General features: G+C 37.8%; 1 protein-coding gene across 2 annotated transcripts; it reads right to left on the reverse strand.

The window, feature by feature from the left end:
- Positions 1-150: 150 nt before the first annotated feature.
- cnpy1 (canopy FGF signaling regulator 1) lies at positions 151-22905 on the reverse strand. Of its 2 annotated transcripts, none has more exons than XM_015354625.2 (6): positions 22706-22905; positions 19298-19406; positions 8455-8570; positions 3050-3262; positions 1668-1764; positions 151-347 (listed from the first exon to the last, which is right to left on the reverse strand). In XM_015354625.2, the coding sequence occupies exons 2-6, from the start codon at positions 19395-19397 to the stop codon at positions 307-309; spliced, it is 567 nt and encodes a 188-aa protein (XP_015210111.1). In that variant the 5' UTR covers positions 19398-19406; positions 22706-22905; the 3' UTR covers positions 151-306. The 2 variants fall into 2 exon arrangements, with proteins under 2 accessions (XP_015210111.1, XP_015210112.1); XM_015354626.2 differs by lacking the exon at positions 22706-22905 and adding an exon at positions 22205-22332.
- Positions 22906-24725: the final 1820 nt, after the last annotated feature.

The following is a 24725-nucleotide window of genomic DNA, read 5'->3' on the forward strand; positions in this document are numbered from 1 at the left end:
AAAATCAGTTGATATTTAAAGGCTCTACTTTTAGCCATTGTAAAATGATTGTGAGCTATGTATTATAAGTGACAATTTGCGCAAACCCATTTGACCAACAGGTACAGTACATTTACATTTAAGGAGTTTATGATTAGAAAATGATAAAACTTTAATATTAAAACAAACTTTATTAACAGTTAAAAACATTTAAAACACAAAGCTCTCCGTTTGTTCTGGCCAATAATGCAACACGCATTTGCCCCATTATGGTGCTTTTCCTCCCCTTTTTTCTTTGTTCTTGATCTCCTTCAGCTCCAAACCATATTATAGTTCACCACGGGAGACAGGGACACCTTTACACAGACCTGAATAAGAAAAAAAAGTATTATTGGAAAAACACTGACAAAAATACCTCCTTTCTCTTAAACCTTGATCTATAAAATTTAAATCTGTACAGAAGTTTAAGAATGGCATGCATTTCAGGATAGGCTACACAGTTATTTAATATACATATTCTAATGTATTGAATGCACGCGTAATCTAAAGTTAAATCAAGTCATTTATGACTTTGAACAAACTAAATCCAATAAGGGAATGTCAACAAGCTACATAATAGTTGCATTAAAAATGCAAATGGGATATTTATTAAATTAATATGGCTGTTAAAAATCTACAGAAACCCATGCTGTTGAGCTTAGGTATTGTAAATAATTAACTTTACATTTGCCTGTCAGGTATCTAAATGATGGATATTCTTTGTTTAAAGTTACAATTTCCTAGATCGTGGAAAAATAAACCGTGCTATGGAAGCATCCATTGTGTCTAGAAATTAATCTAAATATGGGGTCATAAGCATTTGTAAAATAGTACACTTGCTAAAATGCTGCGTATTCTTTGACCGTTTACTGTAATGCAAGAAAATGTGTTATGTGAATAAGGGATACTTAGGCGTACACTCCTACAAAATCTACAAACATTTATTCAGCTTTCCACTAAAGGATGCAAACATCCTTATGACACCTTTGCACAAACAGTAACCATTCCGATTAAGATTGTGTGCAGTTCACCGATTCTAGAAATGAAAGCTCTGAATGAGATTCTGACCCTCAGAAACATAACTAAGACATACATGTAGTTTCAGAGCTAAAACATCTCTATACATGTTGGGATAAACAAAAAGATCTAGCAATTCCACTGCTTTACAAATGCACTTTAAGACCGATTTGGAGTCTGAAACATAAGGTTTTACTACATTTTATTAAACCTTTACTCTGCCTGACATAGTAGCGGGACAGAAAACAAATATCTGCGACAAAGGCTTTGGTTGTATTGAAAACAGTGACCTTAATAAATGCTCCAATTAAATTAAAAGGTTTCACATCCTGGATTCAATTTCTAAATCCCATCAAGGTCTATTTTGTTTTATTCATGATGTGGCACTCATAATTCATACTCCAAACATAAGGGGCATTCAGTCCTATATTTATTTCACTTGGCCATGTAAACAGAGATCAAAAGTGACTGATTTTCTTAAACACAAAAAGACAAAAGAATATATATAGGATAAAAACAGAGTATGGGGTTCCCTGTTAAAGAATTGCTAGTTTTATTCATAAGCAGTTCCACAGCATGGAAGCACTGCGGAGCTCAGTGAAGGCACAGCCACATCACATCTGAAACAGTACCTGATACTTCGCTGCAGAGCTTGTCGGCCACATGGTCTGCCTCTTGGGCGAACAGCGAAATTATATCATCTTCATACTCTTCTACCACGCTTTCACACTGCGAGGGGAGAATGAAAATAGACAGATTTACACACTGCGAAGCCCTGGAAGTGAATCATCTTCACAGGGCTGATCTGAAGTGCGCCATTGCACAGAACAGTGGGCATGTCTTTGTAACACGGTGCCATTTTATTTTTGCGTTACAGCTGAACCATTCTGGAGCATCATTATGCAGAAAGCACCGTCTGCATCATATCCTTGTTGGGATTCCTTTTGTTCAGTTACACAAAAATGACCTTGATATTACACAAGAAGTTCTTTTTCAGACAACACGTAAAGAGTTGAAAATGTAGCCTACAACGTTAATGAATGGATCCTTTTTTAACATAGCACTGTATGTCGTTTTTTTTTCCAGCATGACTAGTATTCTGACAATCTATGTTTAATATATTATCTCAGCTATATAAAGAAAAAAATAAAACAGAACAGAATTATTCTATGTAAACATTTAACTTGAATTATTTAGTTAAAGCACAATGTCCACCAAGACTAGTTTAATGCTCCATAATTCTTACATAATTTTTTATCTTTGAAAATTCCAGAAATTACCAGCTCATAACACTTACTGGATAGACAACTTGACCTACAATATGAATCATTTAAAAGCCAGGACTTCTATCATTTATGCTCTATGGAGCTAGACTGGGCGAAAAAAAAACTTTACTGAAAGATTTTTTAAAGTGTTATTAGACTGGCCCAAATGGATTACTGACATGTTCAATTAAAAATATACATCTTTGAAAGGGACACTGATAAATCCTCAATCACAGGACATTTTAATACCACTTCACGATGACAGGCTGGTGTTTTAATTTCATTATCATAGAAGATGGTCTCAGCTCACTAAAGTTGTTATACTTGGATAATTTTCATAACCAATTGTGACAACTCACAAATAAGCCCAATTCCTAAAAAACATTTTGATCTTGAACATTTATGTTTAACTTGAGTACAGCTAAAATAAATTCACCTTATAATATTAAATATTTTTCAAATTTTCCACATAAAACAAGTAGTTAAAACACAAATGCAATAACATTTAAGACTGCATACATAAACTGGACTCTGGATGTTTTTGTTTATTTTATAAATATCTAAAATAAGATTTGGCCTTGAAGGCCCGAACACTTCTCCATATATCTTTTTCTACACAAGTCAATTAGCAGTATGTCAAATTCATTTGAAAAATAAAAATTGAGAAAGCAGCATTTAATAAAAAAAAGAACTGAGAATATACATCTCTGTCCGATAAGGAAGAAAGAAATACATAAAAACATACTTACAGCAAATTTTAAGGAATTTGAAGCCTCAGGACCCTCACCGAACTGAAAATTCTGAAAATCTCCAAAACCACTTTTGTCATCATCCCTTGGAGCAAACCTTTTGTAACGCTTTTCTTTAGTGTCTGGGTCCACATAGAGAGCATAATCACTCATGTTGTTGCAGACATCTTCCAGCAGCTCAGTTAAATGAGTCTCTGATCTAGCGAGTGGAACCTAACAAATTTAAAAATAAATAAAAATGAACAAAAAGTTCTAGAAATTATTGCGTATTATGCAAAAAAAACAAACAAACAACCATAACCATTATTTTGTCCCGGAGAAATTTTAATAAATTAAAATTTGTGTGTGTGGGTGTGTGTTGGGGGGGTGGTGTGGGGGGGGGGTAGTATTCCTCTGGATCGGTGAGCTTTTCTGTAAGTGAGCCAATGAGAGCAAATGCTTGCCTAATCACTGTAGTAAAATGATGCAGATATTCGAACGAAGCAAAAAAAAAAAAAAGAAGAATTTATACAATGTAACTCGAAGTGGTGTCATCTCTCCCAAAGGTCTCCCGCCAACAAAAAAACAAAACAAAAAAGAGGTTCTCTTAGTTACTGGTTCTGTCAGACTGCAAAGCATCTGGGCCACCACTATGCCCCCACCACCTCCTTTCTTTTTTCCACCCTAAAAAAAAAAATCCCCTATACCATCTTTGTGGCTCTCTGAACCAACTGCATGAAAGGTCAAAGTGCGCCCCTTCCCCTTGGTAACAGGACAAAAAATGCTCTGGCGTCTAGACGGGTCAAGGTGCAAGATGCTCCTGCCCCTACAGCTTCCTCCGGAAGGAGGTGTGAACCACAGCCAAGTGCAGGGTAAACAGCAGAGAGGCATCCTCTGGCCTTTGAGGGGCTCCTTCTCCTCCACCCTCCACTGATCAAAGTAGGAAGTTTTCGTGTCAACCGTGGTCAAAGGGGATGAATTGCAGATGAACTCTATTTCGGCAATGTAGATATATCCAGACTCCATTGTCTTCTTTTAGACACAGTATGGTCCCTTCCGGTCTCAGTGCTTACATTATGGGAGCCATTTTCACATGTGTGCTTCCTTGACACAAAGAGGGCCAGCGCCGTGCATCGCTGCCATCTGGTCACGATTCGGATAAAAGGTTCTCCCGGCAACAAAACCAACCTTGAAAACGCCAATTCTAATTCCCTCCCCCCCCCCCGAACAAAACTGTTCCTACGGGGCGCGACGACAAAACGCCCGTTCCCCCTTCCCAGCACAAACCGAAGAGGTGGAAATGTTGCCGACTTTGTAATGCAGAAACAAAAGCGCTTCCCTCCAAGTTGCGAGCAGGATTTGTGCAAAACCAGCGGTAGCTGAAGTTGGAACCAAACATCACAAAATATCATCCAGTCCATAAAGTGTTGTTGTTGTTTTTTTAACACCATCCTGCTGAAGTCTTTTGTTCATTTTTCAACTGTGCACAAAAGGACACCTTTTGTATTTGATAGGGAAAAAGGTTCTAAACGGAAAACAATGGTTTAATTACAAGCTTAGAGTAAAATACAAAATCTTTCCTTCAGATCTCTTTTTGAGGCTTTAATAGGGCATCCTCAGCTGAATTGTTATCATGCAATCCTGAAAAATGGTTGAGAATTAAATTCCTTTCCTTAACAGTCTGAAGGTTTTGAATAGGACCTGTCAATAAAGAATTTCCAGAGGAATAAAAAAAGGGTTAGGCTGCCCTTCCACAGAAAAGACTTCTCAGGGATACCATCCTCAATTGAATTCCCATTGGAAAGACAGCCATCATTGAAACTTAATGAAAGAATTCTCCATTTATTTTGTATACCATTTGAAAAGTAGATACTTCATGTCTGAACAGAGAAAAACTACAATATGTCTAATGTCCAAATGTTCTGTTTCTCCGGTACATTTGACCCACTATATAACGTATTATGATTATCATTTAAGTGGCTTTATACCGTGTAAAACAGAACTAAACTGCAGTTTGTTACATATTTTAATTTGGTTCATTTTAACCCAAATGGTGAGAGAAGAAGTCTATTTTTACAACACTATTTGTAAAGAAACATCTTTTCACGCGGCTGTTTTCCAGTTCAATTGGTTTTTGTAGCACAAACAAAATACATCCTGGGAGTTTGGGCACAGTGTTTAAAAACTTCAACAAAGCTGAAAAATATTCAAAACACTTTCATTAAACATGTACAAAGCATTAATATTTATATTTTAATCATACATGCAATATAGAAAGAATATTTACCACATTTGTTAACAATGAGGATATTTAGGGATGCATTGCTGAAGCACAACTACTTTGCTTTAGGGCAAGCCATGTGGAATATATGAATACAGAGTCTCACTATGGGGTTTAGGGAACTATAATTTGCATTTATTTTAAATGAATCCACTCTGAGGAACTGCGTATAAGATTTCTTCATATAATATGCAAATCAGATCTCAAGTTTTATTTTATTGGACAAAATGACTGGAACAGAAAATAACATTTAACTCCGAAGAGACCTAAAGTAACACTTAAAGAGATTTAAATCAGTATGTGAAATGAACAAGAACTGACATAACACCTGGTGCTACAGAGCAAAATGTGTTTATACCTACCACACGGCACACATTGATACAATATGTAACTTAATTGTGTCTGTGGCAGAGATAAATAATGAATGTATTTAAATTTCATTGTTAGGTCGAAACAAGATTTTTTTTAAACCAATACCTCTATAGAATAGGAGAACACTGCTGTATGTCAGGACCTAAAACTAATGTTCTGTTTCCATTCCATGTGCCAAGCATTTAATTAGTAGAAAAATCAACATGCAACATAAAAAGGTCAGCAGAAAGGGACAATCAGATATTCAAACAATAAAGCATAAGAGGAGGTGTTCTATTCTGGCAAACAATTTTGTCAGCGTTTGGTAATGTAAATAGCAATGTAGTCCCAAGCAAATCAGAACATATTGCCTGTGGTTTCTAAAGTGTCAGTCACTGCCTCCAGCCCTTATTTAATGAAACCCCCTGAAGTCTTTTTAAACAAAGTGTGAAAAACAAAATCCTGTGGAGAATACTGCAAACAGTACAAAAAAAAAAAGTATCTTTCCATTACATGAAATAGCCAGTTTTAATGTAGTGACTTCCACATCTTTGTCTTCATAAAATAGGTATATTATAATGCTTTAAAAATAAATCTGGCATCGAGGATGGGTTTCTTCTTAAGTTTTCAAAACAGGAAAAACATTTTTGCAAAGTAAAAATGTCAAACACGTTTTTAACTGCAGTACACAATGGCATAGTAAAAACATTGCATTCATTAGAAACATGCAGCATCTCTAGACTGAAAAATTAACCCTGTAAATATCTTAAAGTCTGGTAAAGCCTATACATTGTTTGCCTAAAACATTCATGTAAGTGTGAGAAAGGTGAAACTGAAGTAAAAGGAAAGGTATATTTTAAAAAAAACTATTTTAAACGGTCTTTTGAACTACTTCAGATGCTCTCCTTGTACTATTAAACAATGAACTCCCGCAGACTGAGTGAATACCATGTTATCATCTATCAATTAGAATCAAAAAAGGATTAACCCCCAAAGCTGACAGAAAAGAGCAATGCTTTACTACATTCACAGGATATCAGGGGTCATGCTTCTTACTTTATCTGCCCTGACCCTTTGAGACCATCGAATGGTTTGATTAAGAGCAAATCGAGCTTCTAGTTAATATAGCCAGCATTTATTTTGCTGCAAGCCAGGGCAAACGTGTTAAGATCTTGATGTGAATTTTGCCCTTGCATCTTCTCAGTAGAGAAGAAATACGATTACCCTTCACCAGGTGACAACACTCAAAATCTTAAATGTGCTCCGAAACACATTGTTGTTCCACCACCAATCACTCTCCTCCCCAACGCCAAATGCTAATTTCTGAAATCCACATCCAACTAGAACATGAAACGTTATCGGATTAAAAATTCCTGAGATATAATACATTTTGTTTAGTATATGTGTTTTATGGGCTAGGGGGTCACTTTAAATACATTTCCTCCACAGCGTGCCACAAAAGTAGAGCAAATCAATTGCAGTGTTCTTCAGTGATAACTCTTAAATGCAGTACGTACAAACAACTACTGTACACAATGGATGCCTAAAAATTATTGTCCCTCATTCAGTCTGCATATGTCCTTTGCAATTAAGAATGCTGCAAAATGGTCAGTTATTACACATACCTGCTATTAATGCTTAAATGATGAAGCATACACAGCACTACAAATGAGAACCCATTTTAGTACATTACAAAGGAGACCCAGGATCGAAATACTGTGGATTACACAAAACTGTGAACAAATTTACACAGTATTAAAAAAAAAGTTTTACACAAGTGGTATCCTATAAGATACCTTTAAAGTATGTTGGCCAGAAGCTAACAATTTTATAACTTAAATGTCAAAGTTTTTTTGGCCATTAATCTCTGCATGGTATATGGTCAGCAGAAACCTCAATTCAATAAAGTGCAATCCCAATTTAGGTTGAGCACACTACCTCACCAACTGCAGTTGAAGTTCACACTTATTTTTAATGCTGTAGCTTTCCATTTATATGATAGATGTGTACATGATACTAGCAAACTCAGTAATTGGGCAAATAGATTTTAAACAAAAAAAAATTAAAAGTTTAACACCATTACAGGGATACATTAATGTAAGACGTTTTTAAAGAAATGAAAAATTACCCAAAGCAACTTGATTTTTAAGATCTGTGCTAACACACAATACATCATAAATTCATTAACATCTTAAAAGTGAAGTATATAAAGCAGCTTAGAAATAATCAGTTTTAACCTGTAACATAATACTGCATTAAAAATGCAAAGTTTATACTAAAGCTTCTGAAGCAAAGCAATATTTAAAACCAATGTACAAAATTAGATGACTCATTTGCTTATCTGCTGCAATTTCTTATGATCATTTTGGATGCATAAATAAATTCCACCAAGACTATCTCCAGATTTTCTTCACTTTTACTTTAAGAACTTAATGGTAAAAATACCAGCAGTTAACTACACATTTTTATAGTATACTTTGAAAATTAAATAGGGAAGAGAACACAAGAAACATGTCCAAAATAATTTTGTGACTGCAACCTGTTAATTCAAGTTAAACTAGACTTTTTAAAGTGCATATCAATCCAAGTTTAAAATAAACTTTTGGTTATTTTATATATATATACACACACGCATTCTAGAATGTACACAAAACTGTATTCAACAGATGCAGTCTGCCTTGAAGCAGAGTCTCTATACAGACTAAAGCATGCATACATCAAAGCACATAAGATTTTAGTAAAAAGCTTTGCAAGGCAACACTACAGGTTATGAGTCTATATGGGAAAACTGTACCTTTTTATCTTTCAAGCTTCCATCAGGATTAAGTCTGAAACTTCCTACATGGATGGTCCTCTTTGGGTCCACTTTCTTGATTGAATAGTTCAGCTCGTCAACAACTGCCCTGCAAGCTAAAAGAAAAAAAAAACTATTACCTTGTTCTGTAGAGCCTAAGAAGTGGAAAAGTACAGGAACTCCCATCACTTTCATATTTGTCATTAAAACTTTTAGATACCAACATGAATGCGTTTATGTACTCCTGGGTCTGAGAATTGCTTCAAAATTCAAAAAGTTCTAAATCCATTTAGACAAAACAGTGAGAAAACGGATGCAATGCAAGTCTCGAGAAGCATTTGCCGAGAATTCAATACAAAGGGCCTTGATGGAAATTTAATCAGCGAGTAGAAACAGCTGGTTTATTTTATAGTTGAGCACATACATTTAGAACCTTTTAGAAAAAGTGAGTACATTTAGAAAAATCGTATACTACCATTCAAATGTCCAATTTATTCTCCCAAGATATTTTGCAGAATACAGTTTTTTTAATCAGTCATATTTCTAACAAGATATAATTTGTGTACTTTAATTTTGATCTTTTCTGTAAAAGCAAGAATTCAGACTTTTTTTTTTAAAGTATTTGAGAGGGAATGAGGTGCAAACAACGATTCACACTCTATAGACAGGAAAAACTTCAACACTGTCAAATGTTTTGCAAGAAAGTTGCCAAAACATTCTTCCTTATAATAAGTAATTACAAGGCACCTTGAGAGGACTATTCTTACACTCATGATGAAAAGACTGGCATTAAAACACCAATGTATGAACAAGTAAATAACTTGTCATCCTTTGCATTCACAGGCAACCAAGGATATTTTTTTTTTCCCTGGAAGAGTGTACAATTGGCTTCACAAAGAAATGGCTTCACAAAGTAAAGGTCCACCATTTTCTTGAAAAACAAAGTTTTCAGGTGTTGGAGGTTTCTCTTTGATTTAAAAACAATTTACCAATCAAGCTTCGATTGCTACAAATAAAGGCAAATAAAGTTTAAGGCCAAAATTACCACAGGCTACAACAGCAAACGGTAATCTGTGAATTGTTGGACTCTCATTTTATTTTACCATCTCCTCCTGAACGCCGACTCTGCAGTGTTCCATTCCCTTTATGTTCACTGTACTACGATGACAGAACCATTGGTTTTCATACAAGTTTCTCTCTGTCATATAGAGTGAAATCCAAGAAGAAAGCACAGCCTTGCCTTCATCACCCCCAGCACAAACAAAACTAACAATAATGCTCTTTTCCCAGTCATGTGCCTTTCCATTGACTGGAAGGCAAAGAGAAGTGTCGTGAGGATGACACCTAAATATCCAGATCCGCTTCTTTTGACATTGGTTCTCTGCATGTCGGATAAATTCCAAGGATGAACCTCCAGGATTGTTTATTTTGTTGACGAGTCTGGACAGCCAAGACGATGGTACACTCTGTCGATTCATGCAAAGCGGACATTGGTTCATAGCTCATTCTGGTATGATAAACATCTTAAATCTAGTGAAACATGAGGTGTGCATCTTACTCACCAAAGAAGCCCATAGTGAACTGACTGTCTATTGTATTTTAGATTCCTTATCGAGTTTTTCCATCCTTTTTTACTCTTAACTGTGAGCCGGCCATCCATATAGCAAAGGACAGTGGGAACTATTTAATTGAACAGGTATTCTGTAAAGGAGCTCTTGGTCTAAAGAGCTCAATTAAAACTGCTGCGATGTCCTGAACAGAAGAGGACATTTAGTTAAAGCTTGGTCACACTTAGCACATAGGTAACTGCAGCACAGCAGGCAAGTCTAATCAATCACTTCTGAACCTTCCGGATGTTTTGGGAAACTACATCAGTAGTCAGAAACAATCCCCACAGAGTAGAGACAAGAATTCTTTATTAAAAAGACCCCTGTCAAGGCGCAAGATACATAACTACTGTGACAAATGCGTTTCTTCAAAAGGCCAATGAGCCAACAATTTGTTTGGATGTGAAAAACAGAGCATGCAACTTCAAATTTCATTTAAAAAAAAAACAAAACAGTTTTGAAGTGCCGAAACACAAAACATTTAATATACACAGAATCAATGCTTACAGTCTAAACATTCGAGGGATTTTGTCACCTCCCTTCTAAAACGACGTTCTTCTCTGTGATCTCCGGCAGGTCCTGAAAGCCCAGTAGGCGAGCCTGTCACTTATTTCAGTCTTCACTTTCGCCCTCTAAAATACCATGGCTGTGAAAGGCATTCGGGCAGTTTTAAAAACTGTGCACCAGTGGGAAAGGAAGGTGAAAACAAAATTGGATTTGCGGGGGGAATGAATAAAACTGGTTAAAATTTTTCCATCAGATCCAATGGGGTGCAAAGAAAATTTAAATCTGAGGGATTGAGATGGTGGTGGGGTCTTGAGACATACTACATAGCCTGTCTAATCATGTTATTTAAGGTTAACTAAGAAGTAGCTGGAGTCCCTTCACTGCATTTTTACGCTTATAGAAACTGCACTGAGCTCATAAAACCCAACCCTTACGTTTCCTGAGAAGTTTTAAGGAAATACATTGGGGGGAAAAACGTCCAGACAGTCCTCTCCACTGATTGGTGCTGCTACCATGATATTCAGACCCGTACAACAACTGTGTTGGTGAAGGAGTAACATGCAAAGTTACGATAAAGAGCAGGGACCCTCGAATCCAGATTAACACAAAGTATTCAGGAGTTAGTGTATTAAAAAAAAAACTAATAATAACTTATTTTGCATCCATGTTGTGTTCAACTATGGTTTGTCAAATTAAACGGAACGCGACCCTCTAAAACTGGAAACTTTTTTTAGTCTGTAGCAAATAACTCTTGTGCTCACTGAACCGGAGCTCCACCCACATAGTTACTGTTGCTAGGCCTGACAAACCCGCATAATGACAAAGCAGAAGGCTTATTTGAAAGACCTTCTGTCAGCATTTTCCGCAACAATTTGCGATTCGTTTGAATATACTGACCACCAGTACGTGGGGCGTATAAAATTATGTGAATATTCAAAAGTAATCATTATCAATAAACACTCTGAACCCATAACTTGTCTACTAAAATAGAAGAGCACGAAACGCTAACATACACAATCAAAACCCTAAGCATTATGCATACATTTTCAGTTGTAGCTTATATTTAATATAATAATCACATCTGTGAATATTCAAATGGACAGAAGATACTGATCCCTCCTCTCCTTTCCTCCCCCTTCCGCTTTTCTGTTTTAAACTCGCACTTGTCAATCGCCAATTTATTTTATGCACCCTTGTGTCAGATTATAACGCAGCAGCTACCCGAAAAACCAGCACAACCCTGGTCTACCGACCACCAAGGGGATTCCTGGCCTCAACATCGGCCACACTCCAACGAGCGATCCCTGGATTACAGGGCCAGGCCCTCTGTGGGCTCTAAATGAAAGAACTCCCTATTTACTGTAAATCACTGGAAACAAGAAGGACACTTGCTGTGCTTTGTGGTTGAACGCTACCCATCATTAAGACATCAAGCCACATCAAGTCTGTACACAGACAATGCCTTGCAAGTTACAATTTTAGCAATAGAACTGGTAAGGTATTTCTCCATTATTTTTGTCTGAGACACTGTGGCTAATCAATTCACAGGTAAAAACTGATGACTCGTTTTTTAACAGTGCTTCAGCGAATACTAAATTGTAAGCATTGTGGCAGTCATTTACTAGTCTAATCTAAAGTCATCCAGACCCCTGTTTGGAATGCTTTTAAATGAGTACAAACAAAGTCCATCATCTATCCATTTTCAGATACAATTTAATCCACACAGCCCACTATCTCCTTCAGTCTTGTTTGGTTAGGATATTTACATGATATTTTGCTTCTCGAAAGATGCAGGGCTTCTCTGCTCTCAGCCTCCAGTACACTGACAGCTCAGGACACTGCAATTAACAAAGCAGCTTAGATATGTGATGTTTCATATTCCTTGTTGAAGTAGGTTTCTCCCTCCTTTCTCCGGAAGAAGCATATCTGGTGTTTTGTTCTGTAATTGCCTCTGTTTCCACCCCCCGGGGTTGGGTTTTAAATAAAATAATAATTAAAAGAAAACAACTATGGAGACCAATACAGTGTTGTGGTAAGCTGGAGCCTAGCCCATCAGACACAAGGCACAAAGCAGAGTACAACCTGGATAGGATGCCAGTCCAACAAAATGCATGTGCACCTGTGTACAAAAGAAAACTAGTTCCCCCACCCCAAAAAAAAAGAATTCAAAATATTTTACAAATGTTAATCCATGTTGGAAGAAAAAGGTTACCAACTGCTGAAAATGTAATTTGGCTTGCAATTCATTAATATATACTCTGTTCAATCGCGTATATTTTCCCCCACAGACGACGATATCCACGTGTTGAACAGCTATCGCTATTCAGAATAGTGCCTCGTCTCAAATAAATACAAGTTAATGTTTACTAGTCATTTAAGGGCAACTGCTTACTTTGCACCGTCAATGGTTTTGTCAATACATACAGTATTGAAGATATAGGATTTACTGTATGGGCACTTTGTATAAAATTAGTTTCTTCCAGGAAGTAACCACAGTAACTATGAAACCCTCAGTTCGTGGGTCCAAACCTCTCATACCTATAGGAAGATATTCCATGTTTAGGTCTACATCCTTCAAATATCCAAGGATGAGTGTCAGCCAGTCTGTCCTCTTGTGTGAATCTTTTGGTCTTGGGTGCCTTATCAGCCTTCCACAGCACCTGAGGTGCTTTATTGTTCTGGTGCTTTTTCTTTGAATGGCATGATGTGTCAGGGATACAGCGATAGGAACACACAGCTTCCCTGGTAAAGGGGTTCCCATGAGTTTTTTCTCCCCCACCAAACGCACAGGAGCCACGTGAGAAATATAAGTTAGTTGTTTCACTTCATGCCAGGAAGACATTTGGTCTCCCACTGAAATGTTTTATTGTATTATCATCTGTGTTTTGACTGATCTTACTTGCCTAATGTAAGGATTCAACAAGTGACAAATGTGGTGGAAACAAATGACAAATTAGCCATCATGGAAATTTCAAACTTCAAATTTCAAAATGTTGGACACCTCTGACAATAGAGGAGTGGACATTCACAGGAATGGTCACATTTCAGTTTATGGCCTTAGACGGTCCAGGAGCTAATAAAAGGACAAACGTTTACAGTTAACATATTGTAATAACTGGTTTTATTTTAAAAGCAGGAACGTGGATTTAAAAAAAGCACTCCGACTGTATAGACATTTTATTTGAGGTCTCATATTTCTTGAGGGTGAAAATTATGGAAAAGAAATGTCAAACTGATCAAAATGGACTGACCCTTAATATATTAATCACAGAAGAAGCTGAGCTGGGAGATTGCATAGATAGAGCTATCATGTGGTCAGCGAGGTCTGGCCTGAGAGGGAGCAGTAAAGTACAGGAGTGTCTAAGAGAGGATACGAGACCAGCAGGCTGCATCCCTCATTCAGCTTTAAGGTATAGCGAACAAACCTGACCCTTAAGGGCAGGAGTACAGCGGATGTTTTCTCAATTTCTTAAATATTACTTGTGTTAGACCCAAGATGAGCAGAAAGTGAGAGCAGTGGACTGAAAACTCATTTTAAACTCCTCGGACTGAAGCTAACCGACTTATTTGAAGTTAGATATACTTACTGTCAAGACTAGTAATCTACGAAATCAAAACCCAAAGTTGCAACGTGTTCACTATTAAACCACCAAAAGTCTACTACCGCAGACATTTATGAAAATCAACAAGCACAGCAACTGATAAGTTTCATGGCATAAACATACCTTTTCATTTTAAAATCACCACTCTTTACACAAAGAATTGTACCTATTTCACTAGCAAGGACAAAGTGAGCTTCCTTTATTTAAATTTACAGCCAGCGCACAAATTGGGAAATATCATTACCTGATCCAAAATTAAAAAAATATTTTTTCCCCGCTGTTGTGACATTCCAATGTGACAGAAATCAATTTGAACCAAATGCTAGCTTTTTGACTTACATGTAATTAATTTTTTGTACATGAGCGAAATATTTCTGAATGCTGAAGAGTTTTATCTGCAGTAGGAATCGTTTTATTTTTTAAATTAATGCCCCTTCAATTAATGCATAGATAAAAGGCTATTTGTTGCATGTTAGTCATTTTTTTGGGTGTCAAACAGCTTGCTAGAAAAAAAAAAGCACACAATCATGGCCAAATGATCTGCAATTAGGTTTGCTTTCACTATGAAACAGGAACTGACTGGGAAATGGAAATCAACTGGAATCTGGGAACAGGGACACAGAGCAAATGGGTAAAAAAAAGGAGCAATCAGTAAACCGGAAGTACAGATACAACATGGTTTGATTTAATCCATTTGTCTTAAAGATGCAAAACTCAAACGTGGTAAACCAAACCCTTTATTCACACTAAAAAACTATTTGTCATTTTGTTTTCATATTTCCCCGAATACACCGTGTCGTAATCTGTAACTGAAAACTGTTCTATAATTAAGAGAAGGAAGTCCAAACATTTTTGTTTTCTTACTTTGCTACAATATAGCCAGCTTATATGCAACAAGTTGAGTGTTCCAATGTCGAAGATGTTCCACAAGTCAAATATAACAGCAGGACATTTAAAAAAAAATAGCATCAGAGGATCACTTGAATCCACAGAACCTTATGGTGAGAATGGAATAATTAGGCCAGCATTTTGTAATCTATGACTGCATTATAAGAATGAAGTACTGGTACAACACTTTCATTTTATAGTTACATTTTACCACTAACTTGACTAAGCATTGCAAATATTGATGGGTAATATTTTTTCACTACTAATTTGCATCTGTTCAATAAGATTTTTTAGGTGACGAGCCTTTCTTCTATGACGCATGATGATATAAGAACTATTGGAGCTTCCTATTATTAACATATATTTCTTATTCTATTTAGGTTGTGTAATTGAACATTGATGAGCTTGCAACTGTTTTTAGGGATCAGAAAAAAAAAAGATAAAAAATGTTTTAACATGGTTTATATTTACCTGTTCCCACCCGTTTTAATCTCTATGAAAGATTACACTGCATCACCATGGAAAGTATCAAATCCTAGGAATGATTTCACTAGATTTGTAAAAAAAAACAATTATGGAACTAATATTCAAATCAGGTTGATAAAATTACACCTTCAGCACTTTCACACAGATTAGAATTTTAATGGTTTCATCCACACAAAGGTATCTTGCCAATTGAAATACCTTTGTGAACATAAAACTGATTTAAAAACCGATGTGATTTCAGAGCTTCAGGCTGAGGTACTACAAAGTTCACGCAAAACAATATCAGCACCTGCCTCTCATGGATAGAAAAACACAACACTTTGGAGTTGGTATCTTTTGCTGTTACTGGATATACAAAATGGGAGCTTCAGTAGTCTAGTATTTGTGAGAAAAACAGAAAATATTCATTGTGAAATACTGAATCAATACACCGCATGCACTCCTACCTTTCGAGTGCAAAACCCACTACCTGCTCAGTAAAAGCGCTGGCTAAAAAATGCAATACCAGTCTTTTCGTAAATTGGGAGCAGCACATTCATTTTCATAGAGCTGCCTCATTGAACGTACCTCAACAAGCAAGCAGCTTAGCTGCCAGGGCTGCCTTCTGAACGAATGGAAGTTAAGTTCCTCTCAAGATTTTTTTTTTTAATCATCATCGAGCGCATTTCCAATAACCGAGTGCCTTGGCTTTGGAATCGTACTGGAATGTCATCTGGAAATTCTGACATGCATAAAAGGTTGGGGATGGCTTTAATTATGTTCGGACCGGAATCAAGCAATCTGATGCATCGCTCAGGGGTGCCTGCTGAGGAAATCATGAATGATAATGAGAGGCCTTCAAAAACTGCAGGTTCGGTTTTCTTCCTTGTCTTTTTTTTTTGTTAATTGGCAACGATGCAGGGAGCGAACTTTCACGGGTAGGTTTTGACTACTTCAAAATGGAGGGTACCGCCCTGTTGGATTGACATCATAGGCCTGCTGTGGATACAGCTGTATGCAGAACGGTGTGCAATTACACAACCGTCAGGAATGCCATTCTGCACTCTTGGAAGGCTGCCAGTGGCTTTCTTAAAATGTCATTGCAATCGAAATCCACAGTCTGCCACATCAATGTCAGTGTGCGACTCCTGCAACAGTCTGTGGTTGGATAAACTGCAGTTGTGGTGTCGCTGTTGTACACTACAAAGGGAAAAAACGGCCAAATAGAGAATATCATTAAGATGTCATTTGGCCTGGGAATTGACAACTGACAATGCCAAAAAAAAAAAACTTGTCTACCGAAAAGAAAAAAGTTCAATATTAATAATGCCTATGCATGAAAAATTTTGTAACAGGGTAATAAGCTTGTATTTCTTTGTTTTCCGTTTTCCCCCCAAATACTCTTTGTAACCAGAATGTAACCAGCTTCCAATGTTGAGCAAAAATAAAAAAAGGTTGGTTTTGCACAAAATAATTTTAACTCCATTTGATCAAAGTGGGAGATATGTTTTTACATCATTTAAACAGTTTTTAGCCATGGCTAATATTCAAAGTTTTAGACATTCCATTTACTCATTTTGTAAAAAAAAGATACAATGCACGATCTTACAGATTTTACTTTTATTAAGAAAATTATATTATGGGATTTTCCAATTTATCTGTTATGCAGACATAGCCAGCTATTGTTTAGTTATGCTTAAATTGGTCCAGATACAATAAATATTCTGGACATAATATATTTAGCCCATATTTGTTACAAAAACAGAATTCCTGATGTCTACCTTAGCTTTAAGAAACTATTTCTGATGTAAAGTTAAATTCTTAATCAAGTCTCTTCATAAGCAAATGCAACAGTGAATATTCACAGATCTATGCCTGATCATAACAGTTGTTTTAGCATTTTTCCTTTGAACTAATCCTGTTAATAATGATGGTATCAGTTTACAATCCAATTAAACACATCTTGCATTAAAGTAACCGATATAGGGACCAATTGTGAAGGGCTGATCAAGTGCTAAAATAGTGTCATATTTATGGACTATTTCCATACAGCCACCTGCAGAGCACATCATTTCTCACCTTTATTTCTATTTTGCAGATAAGAGCAAAACAGCTCTGAAATTTTTCCTAGCTTTGTTGATGCTGCAGACAAAAGTAACAAACTACATTTCTTTAAATTTCTTGTGCTGCTAACTCAATATAAATCAGATAAAAATCATTAAAGAAATTAATGTATTACAAGGGAAGAGAAATGCATATTCATATTACCTAATGGAGTCCTGGGGGATAAATTTACTCCCCAACAAAAAGACTTCATAAATCATGAGAGCCCTAGGCAAGACGGAAAGTAGAGGCTCCTCATGGATTGATATAGCGCATTATCCTTCTAACACAATTTTCGTGAAAATTTAGAATACAAGTCAGTATGTACCCATTACACTAGTGTCACAATTAGTCATCAAAAAGGCCTCACAGCCACGTACTGTAGCTACTGTGACTTAGAATGGATGTGATGGGTGCAAATCGTTTTACCACTGGACAAAGGACAGCAGTAAAGGCCAGATGCCTTCTCTCCCCTGTTATTTCTTACTGACCAGCTGTGTCATGTTCTCCGAAGACATGCACTGACTTAAGCTGAAGGAACCCAATACCTGAATACCTGTCAAGTAAGACATACTAATCTGATGAGATTTTTACATTGCTGGATACAATATTGTACCACTGTAACGGTTTTTACCGTCATCAGAAGATCTATCTATCCCATGGTCAGAAAGGTTCCTATTCCTGAGAAGGGTCCCAGCAACCCAGCACTGATCCCGAAAACATGGGGCGCAGGCAGGACCATGGCCTGGATGGGGTACCAGAATATCAGGATCCCAGTACAGCACAGATACAAGGACAAGTCACAGATGCCAATGCATTTGAGAGGTGGGAGGAAATCAAAGCATCCAGCAGCAAATGACAACACTCTTTTCGGCAATTTATCTTCTTGGGTTGAGGGGTAGGTTTTGCACAGATGAAAGCTGGGACGAAGACGGTTTTACTGGGAAAAAAAAAAGAGTAAACTACAGATTTCCTTACAGTTTCTTACTGAATTGTCAGAAGGCCAAATCAGAGGTTCCAAGAGGCAGAAAAGGAGCTATTTTCTAACCCTTCTACTCTGCTGTTCCTTTCCTAATACACAGCAGTCTGTCGCACATATAGCAGTTTTGTATGAACACAAGGAAAATAACCTTTGCAGACATCAAGCTGTAGAAGACTGAATAGGCCAGGTATTTTGACATCCTGTTACGGTAGTGTTTTAGAATAAACATCAGTGATCAGAATTTCAAAACAGGCTTCTCTGCTCAGAGCAAATACCCTGACAATTTTGCGCTGCACTAAATTCAAACCTAAGCAAATCCACAACAGCAGAAAAAAAAAAATGAAGACTGCAAACATGAAATGCAAACAGGGAATTAAAGTCATAAAGAGCTTTTTTCTCCCCCCCCCTCAGACTTAACTGGTTGACACAGCGATCTGAAATAAGCTTTTATGAAATGTGATTGCAGCAAACGGCTGGTCTGAGAGCTGTCAAAACTCACCATCTCCCAAAGCAATTCTGTCAGCTTCTACAATGCAACTTACTGCTGTTAACAGCAGACCCTGCGGTGCACATTTTTCTCCCAGAGGCCTTCACATTCAGGCTTTCCAACTTCTTTAAACATTCCTTGCATTTCCCCCACCTCAACATGCCCAAATGTGCTTCACTGACAAATGAACATTTTAACTTACCTGAACAATACAGCACTTCATCTTTTTTCCCTTCTATTGTCTCAGAGACCACGGATATCAATGCAAGCAGAATGCTACGCCGAATAAGAGACAATGCCATAACGGTTTCCTGTGGACAATAAGAGTTGCACAGCTTAGCAGAAAAAACACTTCTAATCATTTAGCATACACCCAGTTTCTACTAAAAATGAAGCTGCATTTACAGCTATAAAGAACGGAATTTGTTTAATGTGATCCACTTTGTGCGAATTATGTGGTTTCACACATCCAGAAACGCAAATCTGACAAGCATCTTTTCCTTCTGATTAGCTCAAAGGCGGGAAATACAATGTCATATTAAATTCCACTTTATTCACAACAGAAATCAGAGAGAGAAATCAAACATAGGTGATGCCACCTGTTCTGGAGCTCCACGATTTCTTTGGAAACGTCAAGTGAAGTGCAAATGGAAAAAAACCACCAAGCTCAAAATCAAGCATACCACCAACTCCAGTACTAACTTGGTCTTGAACATCATACAGGGCCTCATACAGATCAGTTGCAGGAAGGAGATACCACACAGACACAGAACTACTCACAGAAAAATGACTGGAGAGTGTGACCACTTTGTGCGTCACTCATTTTAATACAGCAGAGCTCTGTAATTAAGAGGGGTAATTTTTTTTAATGAGTCAATAACGCCTTATTTTTTTACACTTTTGACCACTCATAATTAATAGATTCCCACGAAAGGCAAAGGCCTTACAGTCTTGACAAGTGCACATTTCAAGCCCACGGCTGAGACTGCTATTATGTTGTTGGGAGAGTTCCTCACAGTGAGGCTTTGATTTTCACCCCCCCCGCCCATCTTCAAACAGAAGGTCAAAAAAAGCCATTTTAAACTGCAAGCTAACTGGAGCTTTCATGATACAAACTGCAATGTACAAAGCAGTGCAATGCAAAAAGCACATAGGATCAAGGGGTTAGCCAACAGAAAAACTAGACCCCATAGGCATTGTGGTGCATAAGTTTAATTTTTTACATGCAAATAAACAAAAAAAAAACAAATAATATCCAATCCACATTTGGCATTCGTTTTTTTGGAACAAATGCAAGAACACTGACGCAGGCTTTTAAAACGACAAATTAAATTGCATCACCGGCAACCTGGACGAAACTCCTGAACACCTCCAAACTCATAGAAAAGGCAATGCTATCTAACCTCCTCAGTCCCAATATCCATTTAAATGAAGAGAAGTAAGCATTTTGTAACAGTATATATTCCCCGTTTCAAATTCTGTTCTACTGGAATGCCTGCTACAGCACAGGACAAGGTTTAATAATACAGCATTTATTTTATTTATAGTTATCAAGTTTTTCTTGACATTTCTTTTAAAAATGAGCCATCCCCAACAGGGTCATTCTCAGCCACGGAAGAGAAGAATTAGAGAAGAAGAAAAAAACAGGTGAAGGAAAAATAAAATATTCAAATAAAGTATGAAGTGAACTGTTAAGGCTAGTCATTGATAGACATACAGATAAATACATCAGTGCAACCAAGTGAAAATGATTTGCACTGACAGGGTACATTCAAACTAAATTTGGGCACACTGAAATGGTCAGTCATGCTCTAGGGCTTCTGCGTGTGAAATGTATATGGGTAATTTTAAAGGTTAGGGAGAGTTTAGTTAAACCCTAGAAACAGAAATTGTTAGCAGAGGCGGAGACCACAAATAAAAACAGAAAACCAACTTATGTCAATTTTATAAACGGACTATTCAACAAATCTTGTTTCGAGCTTTCATAACCTACAACAATGCCTCACATTGCACTTTCCAAAATGTCTGTCTAGCGTCAGCAAACATTTCTTTTGATACTTTGATTTGTATCTCAGAACTAAGACAGAGTATGACAACCATGTTGCTCGATCTCTGCCACCTCTCAGCCCCAATGCCTCCATTATCAACAGCATCTTTGCTCTCTTCCTGAGGAAACTGAGACCTCAAGTTTCCTGCCATCTACCAAAAACTTCAGTGTATAACATTTCCATATCAAGGATATCCTTAAACTTGGCTGGAGTAAAATTGTGCAAAAAAATAAATAAAATAAAAACCCATATAATATCCACCTAAAATCTGACGAATGGGGAAAAAAAAAGTTCTTTTACGGGATGTTTTCAAATGCGAGACCTTCAACAGTCAGGTGTCACTATAGCCCTGATGCCCTTCGCAATTACCAAGTATCAGAGTATTTGGTATGTGTCTGCTGGGGAGGCAGCTGGTTGATTCAAGTTCAGACAAATCTGCCACCGGGCTGACTTAGCAGTCGTTTTAGGGCAAGGGTCCACAGGTGCACTGCACGCCAGCCTCCCCATTAGCACAGACGGATACACTGGCGCCACCAATTGAGCGCACACAACACAAGCACGCCAGATCTGCCGTCTCCGGGAGTGGAGGTCGTTCCTTTCTTGCCTGCTAATTAAGCGCCGGCTGCTGCTGCTTTCCCACACCCCCCGTGTAAGTTTCCAAATCACCTTGTAGGTCGTGTCTCATTACTGTCAGAGTTAATACGGGCTGGAGGCACTGTACTGAGCGGGATTCCTAGGTACGCGAACCAGCAGAAGTTCGGGATCCCAAACAATGGCACGTTCCAGCCATCGCGTTCGGATTCCATTACACCTGGCTTCCAGTAGTATCTGATGCGGAAATAGCATGGCTTCTCAAACTATATTCTTCTTATCCGTTTTTTTTTTTAAATACGAATATCCCTATATAATCACTTTGTGCTAAAGAAACTTCATGAAAGCCACCCCCCAGTCTACAGCTCTTCAAAAAAAAGGTGTTTTTCGGTTCACTGCACAGCTCCCCTTGCATATGCGCGCATTTACCTACTTGCACTTTGTTAGAAAGCAAGCTTCTCCGTACTTACCCGGAAAATGCCGTTTGTGTGAATTTACGCTTATCGACGATATCAGCCTAACACTGCCGCACACCAGTTCCGAGTGAAAACGGAGAGGCTTCTTCTAGAAAGTGACTGGGTGTTAAAAAAAAGGCAACTACACCTGCTCGTCTTGTTCTGCGGGTATGAATGCGTGTAGAAAGGCGATTAGCTGGCACCTGGAAAAGCCACTACCTGATCTAAACTTGACACTTCATTCAACAATCCCTATTAAAGAACAACGCAGTGGAAGTAATTTTATACTGTACAGTGGGTTAGAGCTGCCAAATAATTGTAAGTGTCCGTCTAAACCTGGGTTGCCATTTTATATGTAATGTTACTGAATTATCTTTTGCTGTTCAACAAGAGCCCACTTCGGACACTAGTTCTGAGCATAATCCTGCAGTAGCTACACATGATTCGGCTGGTATTTGCTGTATCCCCCCCTCCAAAGAAACGTGGATTCTGTGAGCACACAGGTGTTCATCTTACCTGTCTTATGAACAACTGTCTTGAGTCTGAACAAGAAGAATAAGGACACAAAAACTTTTCACTGCGTGGAAAAAAAAAATGTTTGCGAACAGGATAAACAAAGGCAGTTTTTTTGTTTGTTTTTCAGACACACCACACAGAGAGAGAGGCGAACAGTGTTTCTTTTCCGCCTCCTTCCTTTTTATATGTTTGGAGGGAGATATTAACTCTTGCATCAGTGGCATATCACTCAACAGAGAGACAGTGACCACTACGTGCTTGGCTGTCGCGTTGCCACGATGCGCGAGGAAGCCAGTGGCAGGCGAGACTGACAGCCCCCTGAGCCAATAGGACTGTAAGAGCGGGGGGGGCAGCGGACCAATGACCGGGAGCAGCGGAGCACGCCGAAGGCCCGGATGCGGCAGTGAGCGGCTTCAATTCCTACTGGCGCTGCAGGTTAGAGATCGAGCGCAGTCGTGGTCGCTTCGTTCGTGTTGGAAGTCATGAAGGGAAATATGCCCGTCGGTGGCGCAAAGCGTTTTGTCCCCCCCCCCCCCCGTTGTGCAAAACCAAAGAGCAAAGACATGCATTAGGTTGTCCAATTTAATTGTTAAAAAGTCGGTAACGTGTACTAATGTACCCCGCGTTGTGTATCCACAATTGTACAATATGATACACACGTAATCATGTTACAGTGGATTGAATTGCCTTATTATCTACATTGGGCTAAAGAGCAAACATTTTTTTCCCTACAGTTTCTTAAACGTGACTTTGATTTACAACCGCTTATACAAGAAAAGGTGCCGGATATGTATGAAAAACGTGAACCCTGGCCTTGCTGTTCTCAAGCCGAAGAGAACTTCCTGCCTTAACGGTATGGAGTGGCGTAATGATGTTTGCTAGTTCAGTACTGGAAAAAGAAATAGTTTTAATTCATAGTTCATATTTAATTCATGTGAGCAGAATAAATAAGCATATTTATACAATTTTCTCAATTCTTTTGCAGAAAGAGCTAGACATCTATGAGATTGAACCCACACTATGTTGAAACCTTTTCAGCAGAACCTGTAAGAAAATTGATGTCTTCACTAATATAAATCTATTAACTATAGATTTAATTCAGTGTCCACAAGCAACATTATTTTAAATACCCATTTTGGGAATACGGGAGGATCACTTTTTTATTATTTTAATTGAGGAAAAATCCCCTTAATATTTCCCTCAATTTTGCTGAATAACCATCTCAGGTATAGCCAGGCAGTGTAATTGGGAAATAGTTTTTTTGAACAGTGAGGTCTAGCAAATGAGAAGGCCTTTAAACTGCTGCTTCTTCAAGGCCAAGAACTAAAGGGCGGACAATGCACAGCTGTCTTTCATTGTCACCTCGATTGCATTCCTAGTGCTGTTGCTGTACCTCTGTCTCTAGTCTAGGATCTAAAGTTATTTAGATGCACAACTTTCTTTTCCACAAATACTTTGTGTCTAGGTTTCTCCTTAATTCCTGTAATGATGAAATTAAATGAAAAAGAAATCAAACTGTACGGTGTGTTTTGTTTGTGTGGTAACACGCAGTGCATGTTTCCATGGGCTAGCTTCTTTTAGGTGTGGAGATAAGGATCGTGGAGGGTATCTACTTGTCTGAGATCAGGGTCTGTTTGTTCAAGCATTTGATCTCCCTTTTGTTCACCGGCAGGAAATCAATGAGAAGATTAAAGCACCTGAAAGTTCGAGGTTACTTTTGCAGCAGGAATGCAAACTTCACCTCATTTAGAGACCTGAAAAACCCATTAAAGCTGAACTGCAGTGGCATCTGTATGATATTGATTTATAACAATGCTACAGTGTGTTTGATCACCATCCATCCTTGAATGATGCGTGATAGTTTGTGATAATAAGAGCATTAGACAGGGATTGTTGTATTCTAAGACGTTGTTTTCAAAGATTTGCTACTGTTGCAACAATATTTGGCAATATCAGTGTTTAAATAATACATTTTCAAAGAGTCACAGAAAAGACAGTAAAAAGTAGAAGTGAATGCCAC

Source organism: Lepisosteus oculatus, chromosome 6, assembly GCF_040954835.1.
Source record: "Lepisosteus oculatus isolate fLepOcu1 chromosome 6, fLepOcu1.hap2, whole genome shotgun sequence".
NCBI lineage: Eukaryota > Metazoa > Chordata > Actinopteri > Semionotiformes > Lepisosteidae > Lepisosteus > Lepisosteus oculatus.